The sequence below is a fragment of the Podarcis filfolensis genome, assembly GCF_964270895.1.
Source record: "Podarcis filfolensis genome assembly, chromosome: 12".
NCBI classification, from domain to species: Eukaryota; Metazoa; Chordata; class Lepidosauria; order Squamata; family Lacertidae; genus Podarcis; species Podarcis filfolensis.
In genome coordinates, this window is record NC_139614.1 from 18,297,799 (window position 1) to 18,323,098 (window position 25,300).

The 25,300-nt window shown below is 42.2% G+C and overlaps 1 protein-coding gene across 1 annotated transcript in view; it reads right to left on the reverse strand.

The window, feature by feature from the left end:
* Window positions 1–832: 832 nt before the first annotated feature.
* Window positions 833–25,300, reverse strand: part of UBE2E1 (ubiquitin conjugating enzyme E2 E1) — a 55,269-nt gene continuing 30,801 nt past the window's right edge. Inside the window, exons 4-6 of the mRNA XM_083578345.1 lie at window positions 11,597–11,729; window positions 2,878–3,025; window positions 833–1,743 (exon numbers count right to left, since the gene is read on the reverse strand). Of these exons, the coding sequence (XP_083434471.1) occupies window positions 1,646–1,743; window positions 2,878–3,025; window positions 11,597–11,729 (379 nt within the window). The 3' untranslated portion in view covers window positions 833–1,645. The remainder of the gene's footprint in view (window positions 1,744–2,877; window positions 3,026–11,596; window positions 11,730–25,300) is intronic.

Consider the following 25,300-nt stretch of genomic DNA (forward strand, 5'->3'; position numbering starts at 1 on the left):
CAAACATGATAACAAAGTAATGGCTCACCTCCCCCTATGGCTATTAATCTCTGCAACATAGCCTGTCTCATAATGGCGGATCCCAATTAAAAACTGTGTCACAGGAGAGCCTTTTATTTTCTTTCCAGATATTTCAAAAAACAAAGGCATTAGTTGATATTTTCATTTCCACACAGTTTATTTTCCCATCTCACTTCCTATAGGTTGTATTGACGGTTCTTCTAGGAGGGGGGTTGTTAGACAGTATCATAATAAAAAAGAAAAAGTTTTATCCCCCCCCTTTCCATTCCGTCTCAACATACCAACTTAGATGCTGTTCTTTGATGTTATCTTCTTTCCAATCCAATCCATCACTCTTCTCAGTGGCAGGCTTAATTAGCAGCTAACGTACCCTTTTCTTCGCTCGAAGCAGGTGCAATAATTCTTATATCCAATTTTTCATCTTAAGAAGTGCAACTTGGGTCGCTCTCGGAGACAGCGTCCGGGAGATCCGACCTCGCTCGAGGGCTTTCCGTCCAGTGCCCTCACCCCCTCCTTCTTTCGAACTCAGGGGTGATTTATGGGCAATCGCGGACGAGGCTGCATCTTCCCTTCCACCGGGAAGAAATACGGGAGGCTGATTTACTCCCATCTCAGCCCCTTAATTACCTCGTGTGAGCTGGAGAGATGGTATTGTCGGCCATCTTCCAAGGCACCCCTAGGTACCACTGTACTTTCTATGGGAAAACGCGCCTTGGTTTTGGAACAGACTTCCAGAATGGATTAAGTTTAAGAACCAAGGTACCACTGTACTAACCTTTATTTCAATTAGACAGAACGAGAGGAGGGGGGGTTTTTGTACATATTTTTATTAGCACAGTAACAAATGCAGACTTAGGTAGCCCACAACATACAACCAATCCACTGAGTGACTCCTATTTCACGCCTTACAGTTAAACAGCTTAAGGTATTTCACTACAGGTTGCCCTAAGTCCTAGTTAAAACCTTTCGTTTTCACAAAGGTTAACTTGGCATAGAAAAATGAATATACATGAACTACTTCCCCTGTTCTAGGTGAGGCAACAAAACAGCCACCCCCCCATAATTCAAACCAATGAGATGGCTGACTTTTAAAAGGGATCTGTTAAATACCAAATTCTCCCACCTCCCATGGGGAAAAAAGAAAATATTCCCAACATCTTTTTACAAAATAAAACCAAACTAAAAGAGAAGAAGCATATAGCAAGTCTTCTTGAAAGAACTTTTACATAAATGCCAAATATATGTACCTGTACAAAATTAAGCTGTTTTTAATCTTTTACCTATCACAAGTTAACCAAACACCCATTTCCTCCCCCCCTCCAATTGCCAAAGTAGTTTACATTCTTCTTGGTGCTATAATTCAGAGCTACTATTGCTGAACTAATGACAGTCTTTAAAATATGCTATTCCCCATTCTAGCTGACTACTGTAGCAAGATACCTTAAGTTACAACAACAAAATCTTAGGAAATAAAAGACTGAATAAAATCTGTTATAGAAATACCCTACTCTTTTCTCAGTTCCTCCCCTCTCCCTCCCCTCGTGTCCCCCCCCCCCCTTCAAAATCATAAGCAGCTCTTTCCATCACAGACAATTTAACGCAAGGGTTGGAGAAAAATTCCAGTTTATGTAGCATATCTCTTCGTCCACTGTCTGGCCATTCTGTCATGCTCTGCTCTGTTAGTCATATATTGAGTAGCAATACTTCCAACCAGGGGGTCAGCTGAAAAGGAAGAAAGAAAATTCCAGCTCATCATTGATCTTTGGGGCAGGGGGAAAAAAGGAAATATCACAAGAGAAGAAGTTAAATCCACTGGGGACTCCGAAAACCACCTGTTCAGTTACTGAACTGAAGTTTTAGTTGCAATTATTATTATTTTAGTATTTATACCCCGCCCATCTGGCTGGGTTTCTCCAGCCACATGTAGGGTCTACTGAACCCTGGAAACTTACTTCTTAGTAACTATGCTGTTGGTGTTTCTACAGATACAGCACACGTCTAATATTCATTCAAAACAAAAGAGAATTGCACCTCGAAAGAAGGAAACTTCTCGTATTCTTACACACTTAGTTCATAAGAGGGTTTTTTTCCCCCAGATTCTTTTGCTGCTTCTCAGTCCATGGACCATTTTATGTATTGTATCAAACATGTGCAACTCTTGTCACTGTGAATTTAGAATTCTAAATTTAGAATTGTTTGGAATATTTCAGATTCTAAATGTGCGTATTTCAGATTCTGCGGCCAGATTTTTCTATGCATATAGTCAGTGCTTCCCCCCCCCCGCCTAAAAAAATGTTTAGGGGTACTCTCATTTTGACTCAAGAAAATCACCCTTTTATAGTTCAGATCGGGAAAAATAAATACAGTAAATGAACAAAAGTATGAAGATTCACAAAATGTTTAGGGGTATGCGTACCCCTGCATACCCCAGAAGCAAAACACTAATTGTCAAGAAAGTGGTTCCTAATATAGTAAAGTGGGTAAGTCATGGCAAATGTTGATGTTAAAATGATTTGATGGATGCCAAAGTGAAAGATGAATGTCTTCCATGTGGAACTGTTTCATCAGAATTCATCAGCTGCATCTACACACCTGTTTTACTTGGATAAACCCAAAGCAGTATTTGTGTAACTCATCTGAAGGTAGAACCATGTATACATACATTCTGAAAAGCATGCGTGGAACAATGTAAGTTATTCAATCTGAAGCCAATTTGCAAAAAAATGGAACTTTTATATATATATATATATATATATATATATATATATATATATATATATAAAATAAAAAAAGAGGAAGAAGCTCTGAAGCAGAACAGAGATTCTCTCGCCCACTGCCCCGTTTTGGCTGCCTTACCAGGATTGCAGTCTGTGAGAAGTGAGCAGATAGAAAGAAGGACTTTAGAAATGGTTAATGCTGGACTCCAGTTGTCTTTTAAGATGTCCAGGCAAATCACCCCTTGGCTGTTAATGTTACAGTGATAGATTCTTGTCCGAAAGGTAACCTGCAAGAGAAAAAAGAAAAGAGACACACACAAATCAATGGTTATAGCCTCTTCAACTCAAAAATGACCCAGCCATAAATAGCTTTCTGTCTGGGATTTTCCAGACAGGCCCTCTAGCATTTCTCTCATTAGAACTCAAGCACTGAGTTTGTTGGTGATGGTGACTATCATATTGCCTCCACACATATATATATATAAACTGCGGGAGGCAGTGGAAGACAGGAGTGCCTGGCGTGCTCTGGTCCATGTGGTCACGAAGAGTCGGACATGACTAAACAACAACAACAAAATACAGGGACTACTGCTTGCCATCTGCCAAACTGACACAAAGGCAGGCTGTTGTTGTTTTTTGGAGGTCTGCTAAAAGACAAGAATTTCATATCCTAAAAAGCAGATGCCTACACAGCAGGGTGAATTTCATTTCCTGCCTACCTATCATTCTGTTTCCCCTAATCTTTCAAGCACTTAAGATGGAGGTGCTCTGAACAGCCCCAGGCAAGATGATTCTCACTTGAGCTCTCCCATATGCATCCATTTATGAGCAAAACTATTTTAGGTGTGTTTTTTCTTTCTTTTAGGGGGTGGCAGGAAAGTTTTTTACCCTTTGACCACTGTAGCAGCAAGGGCTAAACGGAGGAACTGGCCCTTGTACAAATCACTAATCTGTCTTGATCTATTGTTAAAAACGGAATTTTTATGAAATTTAACTTAAACATTAACATCCAACCGTTAAAAGGACATGCAATGAAATTCAACCAAGGCGAAGCGAGGAAGTCGCTTAACAAAGTTAATAACTGTAATTTTTAATAAGGCTATGATTTATGTTTGTTTGTCTTGTGTGTTTGTTTGTTTATAATATTGTGAAAACCAATAAAATTTTGGGGGGAAAAAAGAAAAAAGAACATTACCTCAGGATGAGAACAGAAATCGTGCGCTGGCGGAGCGGCGGCAATGGGAGGCCCCATTAGCTAAAGTGGTACCTCAGGTTAAGAACGGTTTCAGGTTAAGAACGGACCTCCGGAACAAATTAATTTCGTAACCAGAGGTACCACTCTATAAACACCGAAAACTGGGAAATGTTAGCCTACTGGCGCTCCAACTGGAGAACAGCCTTTACCAAAGGTGTCACGGGCTTTGAAGACACTCAAACTCAGGACAAAAGGGAGAAACGTGCTAAGAGGAAGGCACGCTTGGCAAATCCACACAGTGATCAACTCCCACCCGGAAACCAACGTCCCCACTGTGGAAGGACGTGTGGATCCAGAATTGGCCTCCACCAGTCACTTACAGACCTACTGTTAAAACCGTGTTTATGGAAGACAATCTTACTCGGCTACGAGTGATCGCCAAAGGAGAAGAAGAAGAAATAAAATACACACAACTTAGATTTGACATGCTGTATTAGTGCTTCGTTAAGTGACTGGCTTTTATGTGCTTCGAAAGCCCGGCTCTCTAACCTATATAAAATGACTGGGTAATAGAATGTCTACAGTCAGCATCTGTAGCGTGAGAAAATCCCAGACCGCTCCTTATTTTCCAGGGAAAGTCCTGGGTCTACAGAAGCCGTCCTGGTTTCTGATTTGATCCCAGAATGTCCCACTTTTCCTTAGGAAATCTCTGTTTTCATTGGAGAAATGTTGGACACTTTGGAGTTATGTGACCCCCTCACGAAGGAAATAAGTAACTGTACAACCTTTAGAAGACATCTGAAGGCTTTAAAAAAATGTTTTATTATGTTTTTCTATGTTGGAAGCTACCCAGAATAGAGGATGATGGTGATTGAATAGAACACACCTATTTTCATCTGAGAATTGGAGGGTTATGTATTTATTACAAGTTAAAAATGAGAAAGTTACAATAGGTGCTTCTAAAATTCATGATTTTGTGACTCCAATACTGTACATGCAAATGTTGATGAAGTCTCTGGGTTCCTGCTATCCCCTACTTTACTGAAAAATCCCCAAACTTTACTGAAATACAGACCCTGCCCACATGGATCTTTGCTAAAGTGATTACTGAACTCTGCTCCAAATGGTGAAATTAAGTTTCATGTTTTGAACCCAGTATAATTTATGGAGCTATTACTAGCCTAATGGTTTTATCACCAGTGTGAGAACTATTATTCTTCCTTGGAAACTAATTAGAATAGTCACAAGAATAAGGCCGAGCATCAACATTAATGGCGAGCTGCTGCCCTCTTGTGCCAACTCTCTTTATTACATCAGATTTACACAGGTTTAAAAGGTGCACTGGGATTGCTGCAGCAATAATCTAACATTACTTTCCTCGGTTTCCGAGGCCGCAGAAGAACAACCATGTAATTTACAGTGCACCTATGCACCACATGCCTCCTGCAGACAGTTGCCTGATTAAAGAGCAGAAATTGGTAACCTTTTGCCACAAATGTCAATGTCCATGGGAGAATTTCTCATTAGACATTTCAAGCGCACTTTTCATTTTATCTGTCACATTTTACCACATTCTTCCTCCGGGGACTCGAGAGCAGGATACATGACTTAATTTGTGCTCTTGTTTCTGAAGCAGCTAGTCTACATAGAGATGACAAAGTACAGAAATGGGAAGGCCGGGTAGCAAAGCGTCTGCCGACAAAAGGAACACTTGGCTCCTGCAGAAAAACTTGTGTGTGGACTCAGACTGCGGCTTAGACATCACATAAATACGCATGCCTAAAACTATACATCTGTATCTGTATCTCTGTATCTATATATGACAGGCTGCATTGAATCTGGAGCACTCAGCAGATTCCTGTCTTAAGATGATTGTGATCTGCTGAATCTGGGATCCCTGCCAGTCACACCAGCTGCTGCAAAGGTGGAGGGAAGAAGAAAAGTACCATATTGGCTCGAATATAAGCCGCCCCTGCAAATAAGCTGCACCTTTAAAACTGAAGGGGGGGAAGAAAAAAAGACAAAAGATGTGCTGCTTTGGGTGGGTAGTAAAAAGCTTGTTTGTTTCCCTCTCCCCTCCACTAACTGCATGCATGATGCCTGGTTTGCAATAAGTGGAGAAGTGTTATGTAACTCCAAACACACTTTCAAACTCCACAGTGGAAAAAGCCTTGAGTTTTTGTGGAGTGAGATGAAAGCACTCACGTCTTGCCTACTTCTGCATCCCCACCCAAGAAAAAGCACCTGTAAAAAAAGCGTGTGTGGAGGGTGTGTGTATACTGTTAAATGCGTATGCCTGCAACACAATTTGGGTTCCCTTAAAGCCTTAAGCGCTTGCTTGCACAGATGCCAGGAGTAGTCTACTCAAACATATGCTTGGGGGTAATGTGCAATACATGTAACATGAAACTAAACTGGATGACGTTGTCTGGAATAAGTCTCCTAGAAACTGCATTAACTGCGCAAAAGTATTTTTATGCGCTACAATGAAGTTGTCAGATATCCAGAAAGTTCCTATCATGGTCCAGTGTCTAGGCTAACTTTGATTCTGGATGTACTGTGTCCAAGAATAGAATAGCTCAACTGTTGAGATCTCCGGCACTCAAAACATACCTCCAATATCTCTCCTCTCCCGTTGGGGTAGCTCAGTCCGTAAAGCATGAGTCTCTTAACCTCAGGGATGTGGGTTTGAGCCCCACTTTGGGCAAAAGATTTCTACAATTCTAAGAAGGTAGTTTACCTGTCTGCAGAGGTGAGCAGGAGCAGCACATCCCATTTCACTGCTTGCCACCCACCCCAACACCACTGGCAAAGAATTTCAGGAGAGAGGGCAAGATCTCACCCAAAATTGACTCCGGGGGCGGGGTGCCGTCTCGGAGACTTCTGCCACCTGAGGTGGCAACCTCCCCCTGCCTAATGGCTGCACCGGCCCTGGAGGGGAGGCAGCAAAGCTGTTATTCAGGAGCAGCAGAGAAGATAAAAGTAATTAAGTAATATGGGTTGTATCCAGCTTATGCTAACTGAATGCAGGCTATCCGGCCACGATAAGGAAATTTTGTCCATGGTATGATTATTTTCCACCTACTCCTTTTGACACTTTGCAAAATTTGACAATTCCAAAATGCAGGCGCGCTTTCACTCTCGCAAGATGGAATGTACTGATTTTGGCTGTACTTGAGGGTCGATAAAAAAAAAAAATTCCACTGGGGAAACGGTTATGTCCCTGTGGAGATGGCAGTATTGAGTCAGTGGCTCATGTGCTTATGGCCTGCCCTCTTTCTAAAGATTTGAGGAGTGAGGTTATTACCCCTCTACTATTGTCCATGCTGGGGACGTGGGTAGCGCTGTGGGTTAAACCACAGAGCCTAGGACTTGCCGATCAGAAGGTTGGCGGTTCGAATCCCCATGACGGTGAGCTCCTGTTGCTCGATCCCTGCTCCGGCCAACCTAGCAGTTCAAAAGCACGTCAAAGTACAAGTAGATAAATAGGTACCGCTCCGGCGGGAAGGTAAACGGCGTTTCCATGCACTGCTCTGGTTTGCCAGAAGCGGCTTAGTCATGCTGGCCACATGAGCTGGAAGCTGTACGCCGGCTCCCTCGGCCAATAAAGCGAGATGAGCGCCGCAACCCCAGAGTCGGCCACGACTGGACCTAATGGTCAGGGGTCTCTTTACCTTTACCTATTGTCCATGCCATGTCACTCAACATTGCTACTGTGTCCTTCCTTCTAGCAGATCAAGATAATCAGGTGACAGCAAAAACTGCAAGGTTTTTAGTGGGGGCAATTAGAATAAGATATATTATTTGATTATTGATGTAAACCCCCAAAATGTATTTCCTAGAGCATGGGTAGGCAAACTAAGGCCCGGGGGCCGGATCCGGCCCAACCGCCTTCTAAATCCGGCCTGCGGACAGTCCAGGAATCAGCATGTTCTTATATGAGTAGAATGTGTCCTTTTATTTAAAATGCATCTCTGGGTTATCTGTGGGGCAAAGGAATTCATTCATATTTTTTTTCAAAATACAGGCCTGAGGTCTGAGGGACAGTGGACCGGTCCCCTGCTGAAAAAGTTTGCTGACCCCTGTCCTAGAGTTAAGTTTTTACCTCTATTTTCAGTACGTTTTATTTTATTGCTAGTGGCTGATACAAATAAAAATTATTCTGCTTTAAAAATTTGACCCACCAGAGCAACTTCTCATTTATTGCCATAATAGTTAAACAATGATTTGGTCTCACCTTCTCAGTGTTCGTATAGAAAACACACAATGTCTTTCACAAGTATATTCTGTAACCCGCACAAGACCAGCATAGGCCACTATACAGACATGTCTGACCCCCCCCCCCTTTAAGGAAAATGGTTGCTGGTTGACCCAGAGATGTAGCAGGACAGGGGAATCAGCTACATTACTAAAGTAACAGGGATTTGAATGCGCTATAAACATGCAACACCAGATGGCGCCAGAGAGCAGGAGATTTTAAAGCGCCGTTTTCCATAGAGATTTTTTCTTTTGTTAAAACGATTAACTTCTAGCCACACACGGAAAGAACAAGGATATAGTTTGAATGCTTCACCTGTAGAATAATAAATCATTTAATGTGTCAATATGACTGGAAGTCGTTAACATTGCAGCTGTTGTTAAGGGATTGTTATTTTGACTGGAGTGTAACTGAAATTAGTAAGATTTTAGAATGAAGAAATAAAGTAAATCATCAAACCGTCAATTTTAATACATGGGGGGCTACCTAAATTCTATAATTTGGCATCTGAATTATTGGTATTAGTAATTGTATTATAATTTGACGTTGTTATAATGAGGCTATGACTAGATTATTGTAACTGAAAACTAATTAAAATTATTATAAAAAATAAAACCATCTAATTTCTTACTTATGTATAGCGTTTTCCCCCTGTGTTTAGATCCACCCAGGGTCCATTCATTTGGATTAGAGTCAGAAGATACAAGGCTTAAGCAGGAGTAATTAAACCATTCGTTCAAAGTTTACTTATTTCTGTCTTGAGACTTAGCTAGATTAGTAAAGAAAAAACACTTTATATGAATTATAACACGGTGACACCTGACGGCGCTGTGGAGTCTTGTCTTTTGCCAGTGGGATTTCCCTTTATGAAGTTTACAACGTGTTTAACTGAATCACTTTTTTAATATGTCTAGATCCAACCTTGGTTTCTGAAGTATGGTAAGATTCCTGGAAGGTTGCAGAAGGCCGAGGAAAAATCTACATAGAAAATGATTTCAATGTCACACACGGAATACTTCCCATCTCATGCAGCAGAAGACATTTGTGTGAGAATTTAACAATCCCGATTTAGAACAAATTGGGGTTGGAGGGAGAATACAGCAAAGATTATAATCCAGTATTTCGTTATACCACGAGGACACCAGAAAACATTAATAAAATTAGGATTAACTAAAAATTTAAAAGCCTTTTGCTAAATTAGGTCTTTCTTAACTGAGTAAATTATTTATCGAGTGCTGTGTTTTATTGACCAAGCAACTGCATTTTCAAAGGCAATTAACAAGATACATCGTTTTAGAGAGCAGCTATTTCAGAGTTTTTGAAGAAGCTTGGGATCCTAATAGATGAAGCGCACTGTTTAAATGCTTTTTATAGCACTATTGTAAACAACAGTTTAAAAATAAAATGAAAAACAAGAGTTCAGAGCATTCGAAAGGGATTTTTTTAAAAAAATAAAAATTGTAAAAATCATTTTTGTGAAATATCAATGAACATGATTTAAAGGCGCAAACTGAATAGAAAGATTACAAAAGTAGTCAACAGCAACAAGTTATTGCTGTTTGTAAGTAACATATAAACAGTTTTTGTCTGACTTGAACTATGGAACTGGGTCTTTGCCTGCCAAACCTACTGGAATTATTGAAAAGATATCTTCCAAAAGGTGAGGTACGTTAGTGAATAAGACAGCAGAGAATATATATTCAGCCACAATGGAAATAATAAATGGAAAAATACCGGAATGTGAGGGTAGTGAAGTGCTTTGTAGTTATACAAGGCTAAATCCATCTTTGTTGTTGAAGCAAAGAGTAAGAAAACACAAAACAAAATGGCACTTCACGGGTAATCTAATATCTCAAAACACCTTCATGCCATCGCGGTCCCACTTTGTCCAGTATAGCAGGCGAAGGGTACATTGGTCCCGTGTGAGTGTATGGAGGCGGGTGGAGGATGGATGGTGGCTAACAGATTGAGGTTGAATCCTGACAAGTCAAAAGTACTGTTTTGGGGGGACAGGGGGCAGGTAGGTGTGGGGGACTCCCTGGTCCTGAATGGGGCAACTGTGCCCCTGAAGGACCAGGCATGCAGCCTGGGAGTCACTGTGGACTCACAGCTGTCCATGGAAGCGCAGGTCAATTCTGTGTCCAGGGCAGCTGTTTACCAGCTCCATCTGGTACACAGGCTGAGACCCTAACTGCCTGCAGACTGTCTCGCCAGAGTGGTGCATGCTCTAGTTATCTCTCGCTGGGACTATTGCAATGTGCTCTATGTGGGGCTACCTTTGAAGGTGACCCGGAAACTACAACTAATCCAGAATGCAGCAGCTAGACTGGTGACTGGGAGTGGCTGCTGAGACCACATAACACCGGTCTTGAAAGATCTACATTGGCTCCTAGTACGTTTCCGCGCACAATTTAAAGGGTTGGTGCTGACCTTTAAAGCCCTAAACGGCCCCTTCCTGTATACCTGAAGAAGCATCTCCACTCCCATCATTCAGCCCGGATATTGAGGTCCAGCTCCAAGGGCCTTCTGGCAGTTCCCTCCCTGTGAGAAGTGAGGTTACAGGGAAGCAGGCAGAGGGCCTTCTTGGTAGTGGTGCCCGTCCTGTGGAACACCCTCCCACCAGATGTCAAGGAAATAAACTATCTGACATTTAGAAGACATCTGAAGGCAGCCCTGTTTAGGGATTTTTTTAATGTTTGATGATGTTTTAAATATTCTGTTGGGAGCCACCCAGATTGGCTGGGGAACCCCAGCCAGATGGGCAGGGTATAAATAATAAATAAATAAATTATTTATTCTTATTATTATTACTACAAACCTGCCCTCCCGAAGACAGCAACGGGGGCCACCGCAAACTCTTATGGGACCCCCTCCAGTCACATGAGCCCGTACGCCACATTTTTTGTTTAGGTGTATTGTAAGGAGAGGAAGGGACGCGGGTGGCGCTGTGGGTTAAAACACAGAGCCTAGGACTTGCCGATCAGAAGGCTGACGGTTCGAATCCCTGCGATGAGGTGAGCTCCCGTTGCTCTGTCCCTGCTCCTGCCAACCTAGCAGTTCGAAAGCACGTCAAAGTGCAAGTAGATAAATAGGTACCGCTCCGACGGGAAGGTAAACGGCGTTTCCATGTGCTGCTGGCCACATGACCCAGAAGCTGTACACCGGCTCCCGATGAGATGAGATGAGCGCTGCAACCCCAGAGTCGGTCACGACTGGACCTAATGGTCAGGGTCCCTTTACCTTTAAGGAAAGAGGTGGCCTTCAGCCACTCACTCACTTTCTCAGAATGCCCTCTGATCCCCAGAGATATTATGGGTATGCCTCTGAATACCTGTTTACCGTAGATCAACAAGTGGGAGCATCACACACTGGAAGCAAACATTAACTGTGCATCGCTTTTCTTACCTTTGGAGGCTTGAAAGGGTATTCTGGTGTAAATGTGATATCGAGGAAGAAAACTCCGCCTTCGTATACTGAGCCCGGAGGTCCTAAGATAGTAGATCTCCATTCATAGATGTTGTCACCCTTGGGGCCAGCACTGTGAAGTCACAAGGGGGGGGGGAGACCTTTACAGAGATTTGCCTCTAATATTTAAGAAAAACAGTTCAATCGCCGCAAAAGATATGCAGGATATAAAACTAAGGCTGTAATACAGGCACTGACAACAGTGTAGGGCACGGCTTGAGGGAAGATGTAATCTAAGCAGATTTCAGCTGTGGTGATGTTGAGGATGGAAGAGCAGGGAAATATTGCTGCTCCCATGGGCGTAGTCAGGATTTATGTTGGTGGGGGGCAGAATCAAGCTGTTAGTTAAGTATTATTATTTATTGACTTAATTTGAGGGAGGCAGCTTCCCCCCCTCCCCCCACGCTCATGGCTCCTCCTTCAAAGTAAGTAAAAGGCACAGGGACAAGTGATTGAAGTATTCAGCTGCACACACCATCAGTAAAACATACACTTTTCAGAAGTTTTGCTTTGTGGGATAGAGAACTATTACTTTCTATGTGAACAGATAATATAAAACAGCAGAACTTCTCTATTTTCCCCGAGAGAACAAAAATGAACACCCAGTACGATTTTTCCCAAGCCAATAAATAGCAGAACAGTGAAGAAAACAAACAAAAAACCCACACCTACTTGCTGCCAGATCCTAAACCTCTTAAGAAGTTAAAACACTACCTAAAGAGCAAATAGGAGGCTTGGCAATTTTGCTTCCGCTGAGTACATACTATCCTAGAAAGTTATCGTTGTTGCCGCTGAATTTATGAATTGCCTTTCACATATGTACCAAATAAATTAACAAGTATATAATTTTTTAAAAATTAAATACACCCACTCCTCAGGATAGGGTTAAAATCAGAATCCATGCTAATGGGTTCACTGAATTAAGATGCAAGCTGAGAATTTTTTAGGCATTTGAAGCGGTAAATCAGCGAGTGAAGCTTTTCCCAGCAAGGGATGTAATAATGATGGGAATTCACATTCTGGATTTCCTCCCATCATATAAAGACACTGCCATCCCTTGTCACTGGCACAGGAAGACAGAGGCCAAGTAACCACAACAAATTGTTGATTGGTTGCATTTCTTTCCTATGTAGCATGATGGAACTCAGGAGGCATACATGGGGTTTCTGACCAAACCAAGCAATATTGGTGCTTCATGCACCTTCATCATCATCATCATCATCATCATCGATTTATACCCAGCCCATGTGGCTGGGTTTCCCCAGCCACTCTGGGCGGCTTCCAACAAAATATTAAAAATACAGTAAAACATCAAACATCAAAAACTTCCCTAAACGGGGCTGCCTTCAGATGTCTTCTAAGTCAGATAGTTGTTTATTTCCTTGACATCTGATGGGAGGGCATTCCACACAGGCAGGCGCCACTACCGAGAAGGCCCTCTGCCTGGTTTCCTGTAGCTTTGCTTTTCGCAGTGAGGGAACCCCCAGAAGGCCCTTGGAGCTGGACCTCAGTGTCCGGGCTGAATGATGGGGGTGGAGATGCTCCTTCAGGTATACTGGGCCGAGGCCATTTAGGGCTTTAAAGGTCAGCACCAACACTTTGAATTGTGCTTGGAAACATACTGGGAGCCAATGTAGGTCTTCAGGACTGGTGTTATGTGGTCTTGGGGGCCACTCCCAGTCACAAGTCTAGCTGCCACATTCTGGATTAGTTGTAGTTTCCGGGTCACCTTCAAAGGTAGCCCCATGTAGCGCGCATTGTAGTAGTCCAAGCGGGAGATAACTAGAGCATGCACCACTCTGGTGAGACAGTCTGCGGGCAGGTAGGGTCTCAGCCTGCATACCAGATGGAGCTGGTAAACAGCTGCCCTGGACACAGAATTGACTTGCGCCTCCATGGACAGCTGTGAGTCCAAAATGACTCCCAGGCTGCACACCTGGTCCTTCAGGGGCACAGTTACCCCATTCAGGACCAGGGAGTCCTTCAGACTTGACTATGGACCAAGAGTACTTTACTGTATAGAGGAAGTATGAGGAGAGCTGCAACGCAGAAGCACCAACTTACAGGCTGAACATACATTTCTGAAATGGAGCACAACAACTAAGATACAGTCATACCTCGGGTTACAGACGCCTCAGGCTGCACGTTTTTGGGTTGCGCACTGCGCCAAACCTGGAAGTACCAGAACAGATTACTTCTGGGTTTCGGCGCTTGTGCATGCATAGGAACACTAAATCACGCTTTGCGCATGTGCAGACACAGCACTGCGGGTTGCAAATGTGCCTCCTGCATGGATCACATTCGCAACCCGAGTATCCACTGTACTTTACTTTCAACAGCCTCCCCTCTCTTGAAAACTTCACAGTGAAATCAAGTTTGGAACATCAACAGTCCTTTTCCCATGTACCCCAAAGACTCATGATACTCCACATCTCTCCGTTAATTATTTCTCTGCGTCTTGTTCCAGATCTATATACTCTCTGAAGTTACTGGAGATGTAATGGGCTGTAAACATTACTTTACTTGCACGATCAGCCTTGACAGACACCAGGGCTAGCTGTGTAAACTTGTTGAGAAACAGCTCTCTTGAGTACCCTTAGCCAACAGTCCAAGGAATCGTGTAAATGGGATGCTGCTGAATACTACTACCATTGCCTCAAACTGAATTAGGGAACTATCTCCGGATGGAACTACAGTGTGGAACAAGTATTTGCGATTCATTAATACCAATCCAGTGCAGCTACATGAAAGCTGAGACTGTCAACAGGGACTCTTAACTTAATGCACAAGGGAACTTGGCTACCCCCCCCCCATGTTGTCACTTTTCTGTGGACCTGTTTTAGACAGTTTCTAGTTGCCAAAAGCAAAGCATTCCCAACTGAATAATGTTACTGCAATAAATATGGTCAATAATCTCTCACATCCAAATCAGAGTCGATCGTGCATGCCTGTTCCATTTCCAAAAAGCGGGAGATGCACGGTGGCCATTAAAAGGAATACACACACACACACACACACACACACACACCATATTTTTTGCTCTATAAGACTCGCTTTTCCCCTCCTAAAAAGTAAGGGGAAATGTGTGTGCGTCTTATGGAGCGAATGCAGGCTGCGAGGCTATCCCAGAAGCCAGAACAGCAAGAGGGATTGCTGCTTTCACTGCACAGCGATCCCTCTTGCTGTTCTGGCTTCTGAGATTCAGAATATTTTTTTTCTTGCTTTCCTACTCCAGAAACTAGGTGCGTCTTGTGGTCTGGTGCGTCTTATAGAGCGAAAAATACGGTATATAGATTTAATTTGATTTTACAAGCATAGAATTATAACAATGCCAAATGAACTTCCACATTTGGAATACTATATTACCTCTCCACAGCACGTTAAAATCAAATCAGACAACAAAAAGAAACTGAGAAATCAGAGTTCAAATCCATAATCAACTACACATTTAGCAGGTATATTTTGATGAAAGTTCTTCAGTTGCAAATGGGAGTATGGGCTACCTATGTAGCAGGGCATTAAAAGTACTCTGCATGCTGTAAGAATTACAAAAAACAAACGAACTATTTCTCATCAAAATGAGCAATGAGCAAGGGTCTTCATCCACATAAAATTTATGACTTAAAAATGAAAAGAATGGAATAGGGATATGTATATATGGGCATACCATGTAGAACCACTAATATTCACATTAAAAGCTACCAAGGCATTTAACATTTTTTGTTACAAACCCTTTGATAGCATAGGTGAGGAAACTTTTTTCCTGTTGCGGGCTACAGAATTGGGGGCGACATGTTGGAGATTTCCAGGGCTGAAGCCAAAAGTGGGAGGAGAACCCCACTTTCTCTCTCTGCCCCTCTCTTTCCCCCCATTCCCCACCCCCTGCACCTGCATGGAATTAGTCTGCCTGTGGTACTCGGGCCGAAGGCTGCTCACCCTTTAATGAAATAGCTGCTTTATTGAAAGAAGCAATAGTATTTCCGCTGAGTGTCACCAGGCTATCTGTAGCAGACACATTAAAATGACACCGTAGGTGAGGCATTACAGATATTCTGGTAAATCCATGCAGATAATCCATTTCACATGAGATTATGTAGACACATGAATACAAAATTATACCTTTAGGAGCTTCAGTCATTACACTCAAGTTAAGCTGAATGTGCCATACTATCACATTTCTATCAAGCTGTCAAACACATGGCCAACTTAGAGAAAACTAAAGTATTAAAGCCAAAAAAAGAAAGCTAACGTTCATTGTACTTTACGGCAGCTGTCAAATATTCTCTATAGAGCTTGTGACTTTTTGTGGGGGAGGGGGGAATATTTCAGATTTATTTATTCTGGCATTTACACCTTGCCTTTGTATGAAGAATCATATTCAAGGCACAATATATATGAACCTGTGTTTAGCTATGACAAACAACCACTTAGTGCATATTAGGTATAAATAACACCTGAGCATGAATGTCATGTGCTTTATTCTGGATCATTACCATTCCTGAAAGAGAGGGATGGCTCTGTGGCCTTGATAAAAGTGAACTACATATTTATGCAATATTTTTCATATTATTTTTGGCCAAACCACATTCACTGTTAACTTCTGTGAGCACATACGAGAAACCATCCCTAGGATTTGCATCTTCTATGCAACTTGCAACATGACTATCATTGGAGGCCAGAAAACCTTTGACAAGATGCATGGCCCCCTCCCCGAGTACAAATACAGATATTCCTGATTGTACAGTGGTACCTTTGTTTACAACCATAATCCGTTCCGGAGGTCCGTTTGTAAACCAAAACAGGTTGTAACCCAAGGCACGCTTTCGCCAATGGGGCCTCCCCCCCCAAAATTGTTCGTAATCCAAAAAAAAGGTTGCAAACTGGGACACACACTTCCGGATTTGATGTGTTTATAATCCAAAATGTATGCAAACCAAGGTACCACTGTATTGTAATCTTATTCTGCTCTTCAGCTGAAAACAGCCTTTGGACGTAGCTAAGAGCATTTAAAATCAAACCACAAAAGAAGCCCTTAAAATCAAAAACAGTTCAGGGAAAGGTTCTCAGGAGGTCTGGATCTAGACATGATGGAGGTACCTAGACGGTTGCCTTCCCTATCTCCAAGGATCACAGACTTGAAAGCTGACACTTGTTTGAGATGTACGGGCAGACTTTCAGCAGACCTGGGTTTAGGAACAACAGAGAGGTGCCTGTGAGAGGTCTTGCTGCCTACTTCCCACCTTAGATTTCACAAATCACGCAATCTGAGCTGCCATGAAGCCTATTCCTATACATATGTGAGGAGGAGGAACCAGTTTCCAGTTGTTCTTCTTCTAACTCTTCTTCCACAACAGGTTTTGCGCTGGCAAGCTCTGAGCCACAATTTGACAGCTTTTTCAGCGTTGTGTGTTTTATGTCTGTTTTGATTCTACAGTGTTTCACAGCCAAAACCTCATGGAGTTACGATAAAGAACCTGACCAGCCTGGATGGGTCAAAATGATGCCTTATGGCCATTAATTGCAAAACACCTTGCTTGAAAACAGTAATTAAACACTGATAGGATTTTGTTCTTTTTGATCGGTCTTAATTTTAGGCTAAGTGTAGAAAATCAAGGGGGCAACCCCCTGCCCCCCCAAAAAAACCCTCTTGGAAAAACAACACCCAAACACCTTTAGACTGTTGTGCTCCGGCAGCCCAAGAGAAACATGCCAATCAATCAAGTGACAAGCAAAACACGGAATAGAGAAATGTTTGTCCACTTCCATTACACACAGATCCATGCTGTTCTTCAGTGCCAAGATTAAACTAAATTGATAAATTGTCTAGGGAAGAAATGTCTTGAAGAAGCATGGGGGAGGTGACAAAGATTGGGGGAAGAGGCTTTCTATTTTCTGACTTTAACGTAGAGTGGAAGTAGGTCTTAAGCTATAATTAAAATTAGTCAAATATACAGTAGTTGTCCACCCACTCGACAGAAATTTGTTCTAGGCTGATTTTATGACATCAGAAAGGAATGAGATCTCGATGCCTAAACAGCAGGCACCCTCAAACTCGGCCCTCCAGATGTTTTGGGACTACAACTCCCATCACCCCTGACCACTGGTCCTGTTAGCTAGGCATGATGGGAGTTGTAGTCCCAAAACATCTGGAGGGCCGAGTTTGAGGATGCCTGTAGAGGAACAACTTCTGGGCTTATTTTACCAGACATTGAGAGCACAAGGTCAGTGAAGTGACCCCTCTGTGTTAATCAAGGAGCAAACTTCTCTCTCACACACACTGAAAATAGCATGAGTGTGCAGCTAGATTTCTGATGGGAACTAATAGCCAATTAATGTTTTAGCAGCTAAAATGCTTAAAGATGAAGCAGAGAAGACAGGTAAATGGATATACCATATTGCACCACACACTCGCCGGGTTGCAAATGCAAAGGGAGGCATGACAGATTGAATCTGCTATTATAGCTATCTGATCTATAAAATGGACCATATATTTGTATATTTGCACTATCTTAAAGCATTATTTGGACTACAATGGCTTTCAAAAAATATTGATACAGCCAAGACATTATAAAGAGTAAATACTTCCGAATTCTGAGTTTCCTGGCAATACAGTGGAAGGGAGAATGGGGGTGGGAGAAAGTATATGTTTGCACTGTAAGGAAACCTCTCTGAATTATCAATCAATGTAAAAGAAAAGACAACCTTGACTGGATACAGAATTGTCTATACTGTAGTGTAATGGAAATTGAATGGATGCTCCCATAGGTAGGAGGGGGAGAAGGAGATTTTCCTTCTTCCCACTACAGTTCCCTATTCCCACCCTAAAAAAAACTGCTCTGAGGTTAGAGGACCCTCCAGTAGGTTAGTACAGGGGGCTTTTGGGGGTGGGGTGGGGGTGCGATCACTAAAAATCTGTTCCTTTGCCTTTCTCTCAAACCTCTGCTGAGTCAGAGACCATACTTCCCTTGGTGGAAGGAGAAAACCGATTAAAAGTAAATTAAAAGACAATGAAGGGCGTGGACTTCAAACAAGCACTGAAATAAGATCTAAGCTATTTTCAAGCAGTTGTTGTGCACACTAGACCACATCTCTCTCACACTTACACGTTCCGTGTTTGGCGCACGACAGCAAATATTTCCAGAAATTAAGATACGTGATTATAATACAGCGAGCCCTCGTTTGTCTTATTACTGTAGTAGAATAATCAGTTCTCTACTCTGCCATAACAATGCCTGTAATTTCTTTATATAGTGTCTACAAAGGGTTTAGGGATTGAAGTGAAGATGGAGAGGGAACGAAACTGGATATTTACACAAGGCTCATCTATTATAAGGAATTATTCGTACTAATACCAGCTGGTTTCCCCTTGGCAGATAAAGCACTTGGGAGCGCATGTGAATCTGCTATGCGCCTGTGTTTCTTCGTGGTTAGTCGTACGTGTTACTGAATTACTATTGCCCTTAGAGGACCACTTGGGTTATGTGGCAGGGTATAAATATACTTTAGAACATTAAAAAAAAAAGCGCACACACAATTGAGCAATTACTTGAGAGCAGCTTGATATTCACAAGGCAGCAGCTGAAGACTAGAGAGCAAATTAGTTTGGCTGTTAAGAGCATAGACTAAGAGCCAAAGCACCCAATTCAAATGTCACCTCAGCAATGAATTTAACGGATGGTCTAAGACACGCCATTATGGGCCAGAGCAGAGCAGAGAGAAAGCTAAACAGTGATATGTGAACGGCCCTGAGATCTTTTGATGAATTATAAATTTAATTCATCATCATCATCACTGATACCGGCCTACCTTTTTAGGCTGTTGTAGGGATTACTGAGCTAAGCTATGTGAAGCAGTCAATGTAGTCAGGGTGCTATATAAATACTAGAATTACATTATTATATGCAATAGCACTCACACAAATTGAACTGTAATTGAGAATATTTTTCCTTTGGTTATAAGCAGCATGCTTTTTGAGGCGCAAACAGATTAAAAAGCAAAATACTTTTGTGAAAAGGCCAATTCAATGGCACAGCGGTTTTTTAAAAAATAAAATAGTTCAATTTCTACATCATACTTAAAGGCTTACAAAATACACAGCCTTTTTTCTGGGTGAGGTCAGAAGGATGGCTAAGTTATTCTCAAGAGTGTACTGAACCCTCTACTTAGTCCAGCAATAATCACTTCAATTTAGAAGCAAGCCCTGGTAAAAATGGTTCAGGAGAAATTAATCCATTTAGTATTGGCTTTGAAATAGAAAATAAAATCAAGCAGTTCTATTCCGCAAGGGGCCCCTAATTCCCCAGCTTGTCCTATTCAATTCCAGAAGCTTATTTAATATATAAGCAACAGTGCTTCACCTTACAAAAAAATGTTGTTTTTTTAAAAAATCCACAATTATAGCATACATCCCATAAGTTATCATGTTTGCATCAACATGCAAAGCCTACTCTTGAAACAGCAATGGAATAATTTCCCACATTTTTTAAACAGCATTTCTACCTTGTTGAATATTTTCAATCCCACAACAAGGGACAAAGTAATAAAAATAAACAGAGGAAGAACAACAATTTAAAAATCCACATAAACTGGTCCAATAGGCAACAAATTAACAATTCTGTTGTTTGGTAAACAAGAATAACTGCAATGGCAAAATTTAAAAATTTTCAAATTAACCATGTAAAACATACGCAAGACATTCAAACCTATTAAATACTGTAACTGATTAAATAACCAACCAGTGGTCTTGAAAACTGTCTCCACCCCCACATTTCCCCCCCCCCCACTTAGAGCAGCCCCCTCCCTCCCTCTTTGTCTCTCACACTCTTGACCATGGGTAGGCAAACTAAGGCCTGGGGGCCGGATCCGGCCCCACCGCCTTCTAAATCTGGCCCATGGACGGTCCGGGAACCAGCGTGTTTTTACATGAGTAGAATGTGTCCTTTTATTTAAAATGCATCTCTGGGTTATTTGTGGGGCCTGCCTGGTGTTTTTACATGAGTAGAATGTGTGCTTTTATTTAAAATGTATCTCTGGGTTATTTGTGGGGCATAGGAATTCGTTCATATTTTTTTTTTCAAAATCTAGCCCGGCCCCCCACAAGGTTTGAGCGACAGTGGACCGGCCCCCTGCTGAAAAAGTTTGCTGACCCCTGCTCTTGTGCCAAGAGACACTCTGTGGCTTTTGAGCAACTTAGCGATGCCCCAACCCAGGCAGGCTCTCTCCCTGAGCAGAGCTATGAATTCCTGCTTCCCACAAGCTTCTGCAGCAAGAAACTCCCTCTCCTTGACCATTGAAGCAACAGAGCTACAAACACACACCAAAGTGGGGTGGGGTGGGAAGAGAGGGACACTCGGTTTTTCTCCCCATTTCCCAGACCCGAAGAAGCTCACAGGCCTCAAAGATCAGTGAGGCTTCTTGTGAAAGATGTGGTGGTGGATTCGCCAACCTCTCCCATCTATTTAAGATTCTAACTTCCCCTACAAGTTTACAAAAACATCGGTATTTTGCCTTATTCCACATTTCACCTGGCGTCCCTTAGCAAACGGATAAATCATAAAAATAACAGACAGGTAGAAAACAAAATTTAAAAATGTGCGTTGAAAGGTTGAAACGATGCTCACTAAGCACAGGAAGAACTGCAAATATACGCATGCTTTTATTGCAAGAGATAGCATGAAAAATGTGGCTATGTTATTCCCTATGTCACCAGGTAAAAAGCTATCCGAAAAACGTGGCACAGCTCCAAGACAGTCTGCTGAGCGTGAGGTTTACACTTTGTGAGTTGCCCACATGACGCTAAGATAATATGCAGCACAATCCCCAGGCGAGCTTACTCAGAAGCAGGTCCTACTGAGTTGAAAGGGACCTTTACTCCTGCATGTGCACATTGGATTGCAGACTTGAAGTAAAAAATCCAGGTTGGGCTGCATGGTCTCAGGTTGCGGTTTGAATTTGGGTGTTGAAAACGTGAGGCAAACAAATTTCCTGGGAGCCAGATTAGATCATGAGTTGCCAACCTGGTGCCCCTGGGGCACCATGGCACCCACAAAGGCTTTCGTTGGTGCCCCTAGACTGTGAGCTTTTAAAGTAGGTCTCTAGGCCTCTTAGAAAGATATGGTGCCAAATATGGAGGAACCCTTCAAAGCGAGATCTAGGAAATGAGACAGCCATACTGCTCCCACCTGTCAGTGTTTTTGGCCAAAGACCAAAGCAGAGGTGTGACTGATAAATGAGTTTTTTGGGCATGAGGCAACAGGAATCCCTCCCGTTTACTGCAATTTTCCTGCTCTTGTCTTATTGTCCTTGGCATCTCTATAGTTTGCCATTGCTTACCCCCTAGAAATCAGAGTGCAATCTACTCAGAAGTACATCTCCTTTGGTTTAATAGGGCTTAATCTATTAAGTATGGGACGCGGGTGGCGCTGTGGGTTAAACCACAGAGCCTAGGGCTTGCCGATCAGAAGGTCGGCGGTTTGAATCTCCGCAATGGGGTGAGCTCCCATTGCTCGGTCCCTGCTCCTGTCAACCTAGCAGTTTGAAAGCACCTCAGAGTGCAAGTAGATAAATAGGAACCGCTCCAGCGGGAAGGTAAACGGCGTTTCCGTGCGCTGCTCTGGTTTGCCAGAAGCGGCTTAGTCCTGCTGGCCACATGACCCGGAAGCTGTACGCCGGCTCCCTCGGCCAATAAAGCCAGATGAGCGCCGCAACCCCAGAGTCGGTCACGACTGGACCTAATGGTCAGGGGCCCCTTTACCTTTTAATCTATTAAGTGGGTACAGGATGGCAGCCTAGGCTTTGCTTTAGGGTTGATATTGGTGGGGAAACTAGGTTCTTGGGTCTATGGAAGGCAGAAATCAGTTAAGCCTTATCTAGTAAGGAAATACAATTATGGGGAAAGCTTCACTATGACCGTACAGTCGTACCTTGGTTTTTGAATGGAATCCAAAAACATCTGAAAACCAATTCACAGATTCCAATTGGCTGCAGGAGCTTCCTGCACTCAATCAGAAGCCGTGTCGGATGTTCGGCTTCCAAAAAACGTTTGCAAACCGGAACACTCACTTCCGGGTTTGTGGCGTTCGGAAGCCAAAATGTTCGAGAACTAAGCTGTTTGAAAACCAAGGTACAACTCTACTCTGTCAATTCTGTGTTATACCAGGCCGCCCAGCCCCCAAGTCATTTGTCCCAAGGCATTTTGTGTCTGGTGCCTTCAGCACTCTCTCAAAATCCAAAATGTGCCCACCGGCCCAAAAACATTGCTTCCCTCTAATCCAAGGGTTGTCAGTCAGGGACACCAGTGCATCACTGAGATAAGAGAGGTTGTTCTTGTTGCTGCTTTCCGTTTCTTTCCTTTCATGCAGCACTTAGTGAGAGGTGCTGGGGCCTCAAAGCTTGCCTGAGAGCCATTGGCAAGATGCCAGTTACCAGACCCAGTTTTCAGGTGTCAGTGCTGTTGTGGTTTTGGGACCCCTAAATATAGCTACATAACAGTAGTGTGGAAGGAAGGGAGATGTAAAGAAGAAAGATGGACCACCACAAAGTACATGAAAGACTGTTCAGCTTTCATCAAGTGCATGTACCAGAAGTAAGGGAAGTTTTCAATATTTGATTATTTTATTGCAGCATTATTATTATTATTATTATTATTATTATTATTATTATTATTATTATTTTGGGAGCCACCCAGAGTGGCTGGGGAAACCCAGGAAGATGGGTAGGGTATAAATTATTATTATTATTATTATTATTATTATTATTATTATTATTATTATTCAGAAGTTAAGAGGGCTTGTGTGGGAAACAGCAAAACAGAAAACAATACGGAATATTGCTTGCCCAGTAATTCATGCTACTTAATATCAACATATAATAATAACAATTTTAACATAGAAGCACACAACCAACTTGTATGTAAATGCTCGTTAGTTTTTAAGCAGAACAGATCAACTGTCTCAGTTGCAAAGTACTTTAAACAGCCAATATCAGGGGTGGGGGTGGGGAGCTGATATAATCAGTACTGTGATCTGTAATAAAAACCTGCTTAAGTTAAATTTTCAACATTCAAGAGTAGACCTGAACACTTTTCCCAAACACTGTTTTAAATGACCTTTTTATTCTTAATTTCTTGCTTAAACAATTAAGAAGTAAACCACTCAAAGTGATTTTCTATTTTCTATCATAGGAAGAAAGATCGTCTTCTTTGTGTTTGCTGGGGGTTGGAGTGGAGGAAAATAAAAGCTAAGCATCAAAATAATTAAGTTCTGTAATCTATATTGTCCTCCTCATTCCTGCAAACTTGTTAATATGACCACTAAGCCTCTCTCTCTTCAGCAGGGGAACAGCAGAGCCGGCATGCATTTGAGGAGTATTGAACTCCATCCTTAAGGCATAGGCACTGTAGTTTGCTTATCAGATCTCCCACTCTTATCAGATTTCACTGTTAACAACTAACATTAGTAAACACCAGAGAGGTAATTATGCATTACATGGTACTTGCAAAACTGCTGAACTCCGGGTAAATTGATAAAAACCATCAAACTCCACAAGGAACTTACTTTAGACAAGGCAACAAATCAACACTCATACTGTCTCTGGAGTCAAACACTCCTTCCATAATGCAATGAGAAACACTTCAAGGAGATTTTACACCAGTAGCTCAGGGCGTCTGCTTTAGACATCTAATGAAGAATATGCTGTTTAAAGCAAAAATGTATACTGTGAAGGAATGAGGCAGTATCGCACCAGCTTCAGTAACGGTACGGACTGCTGCACAGTCTAAAGTAGCCACGCCTGCCTGCTATAAAAATACTGTGCTGCTTTTAAAACCACAATTGGTTTAAAATCTATATAAATCCTTTAGCTCTGCAGAGGCTCTCGTGCTTCCCACAGACCTATCTTAAATTTATTTTGAACAAACCCCACTGTGGTTAACAGCAGATTCCACTCGTTAATCTAGCCCATCATTTCAGAAAACACCATCGAGAAGCAAGCTACACTTTCCAGTAAAGAGTGTATGCCAAATTAATGTATTATAATCATAGCATAATAGGTTCCAATATTCCTGTGGGTGTGGTAGACTTTAATAGCACTGCTTCTATTAATCATGCACATCAAAGTTTTCAAGCATCGTCTTTTACTTTTTCACCCTAATGAAACAAAATCTATTAGCATAGTTATTTCCTCTCAGATTACCTTAGAAATACTTCCCTTCCTATCTGTCTGCAGAATAGCTGGAATACAAAAGTACTGTCATAAGAGGCAAACAAACCAGCTTTCAAAGGAAGCAAAGATGAAGTTAATAGTGACAACTTAGGACGTGTGCCAAATACTCACACTTTCCCTTATTTTCACGCTGCGTATCGCAATAAAAACCAAGAGCCTGTTGACAACTTTACAAAATGAACAAAAGCGAAAGCTTTCATAGGCCAGAGCCCACTTCACCAAACACACCAAGAGTTTTCCTTGATCAACAAATTATATACAGCTCAGCAATGCAAGGGGGATCCATGTGTCTCACATTAGTACGCAGGGTTATCACTTTTCAAATACTGCATTTTTCTTTCTTTCTCTTAAGTCATTTTATATAACTGCCAAGCACGCCACCTCCAAGCACCTAGCAAGTTTGGCGATAAAATGTAATTCCCT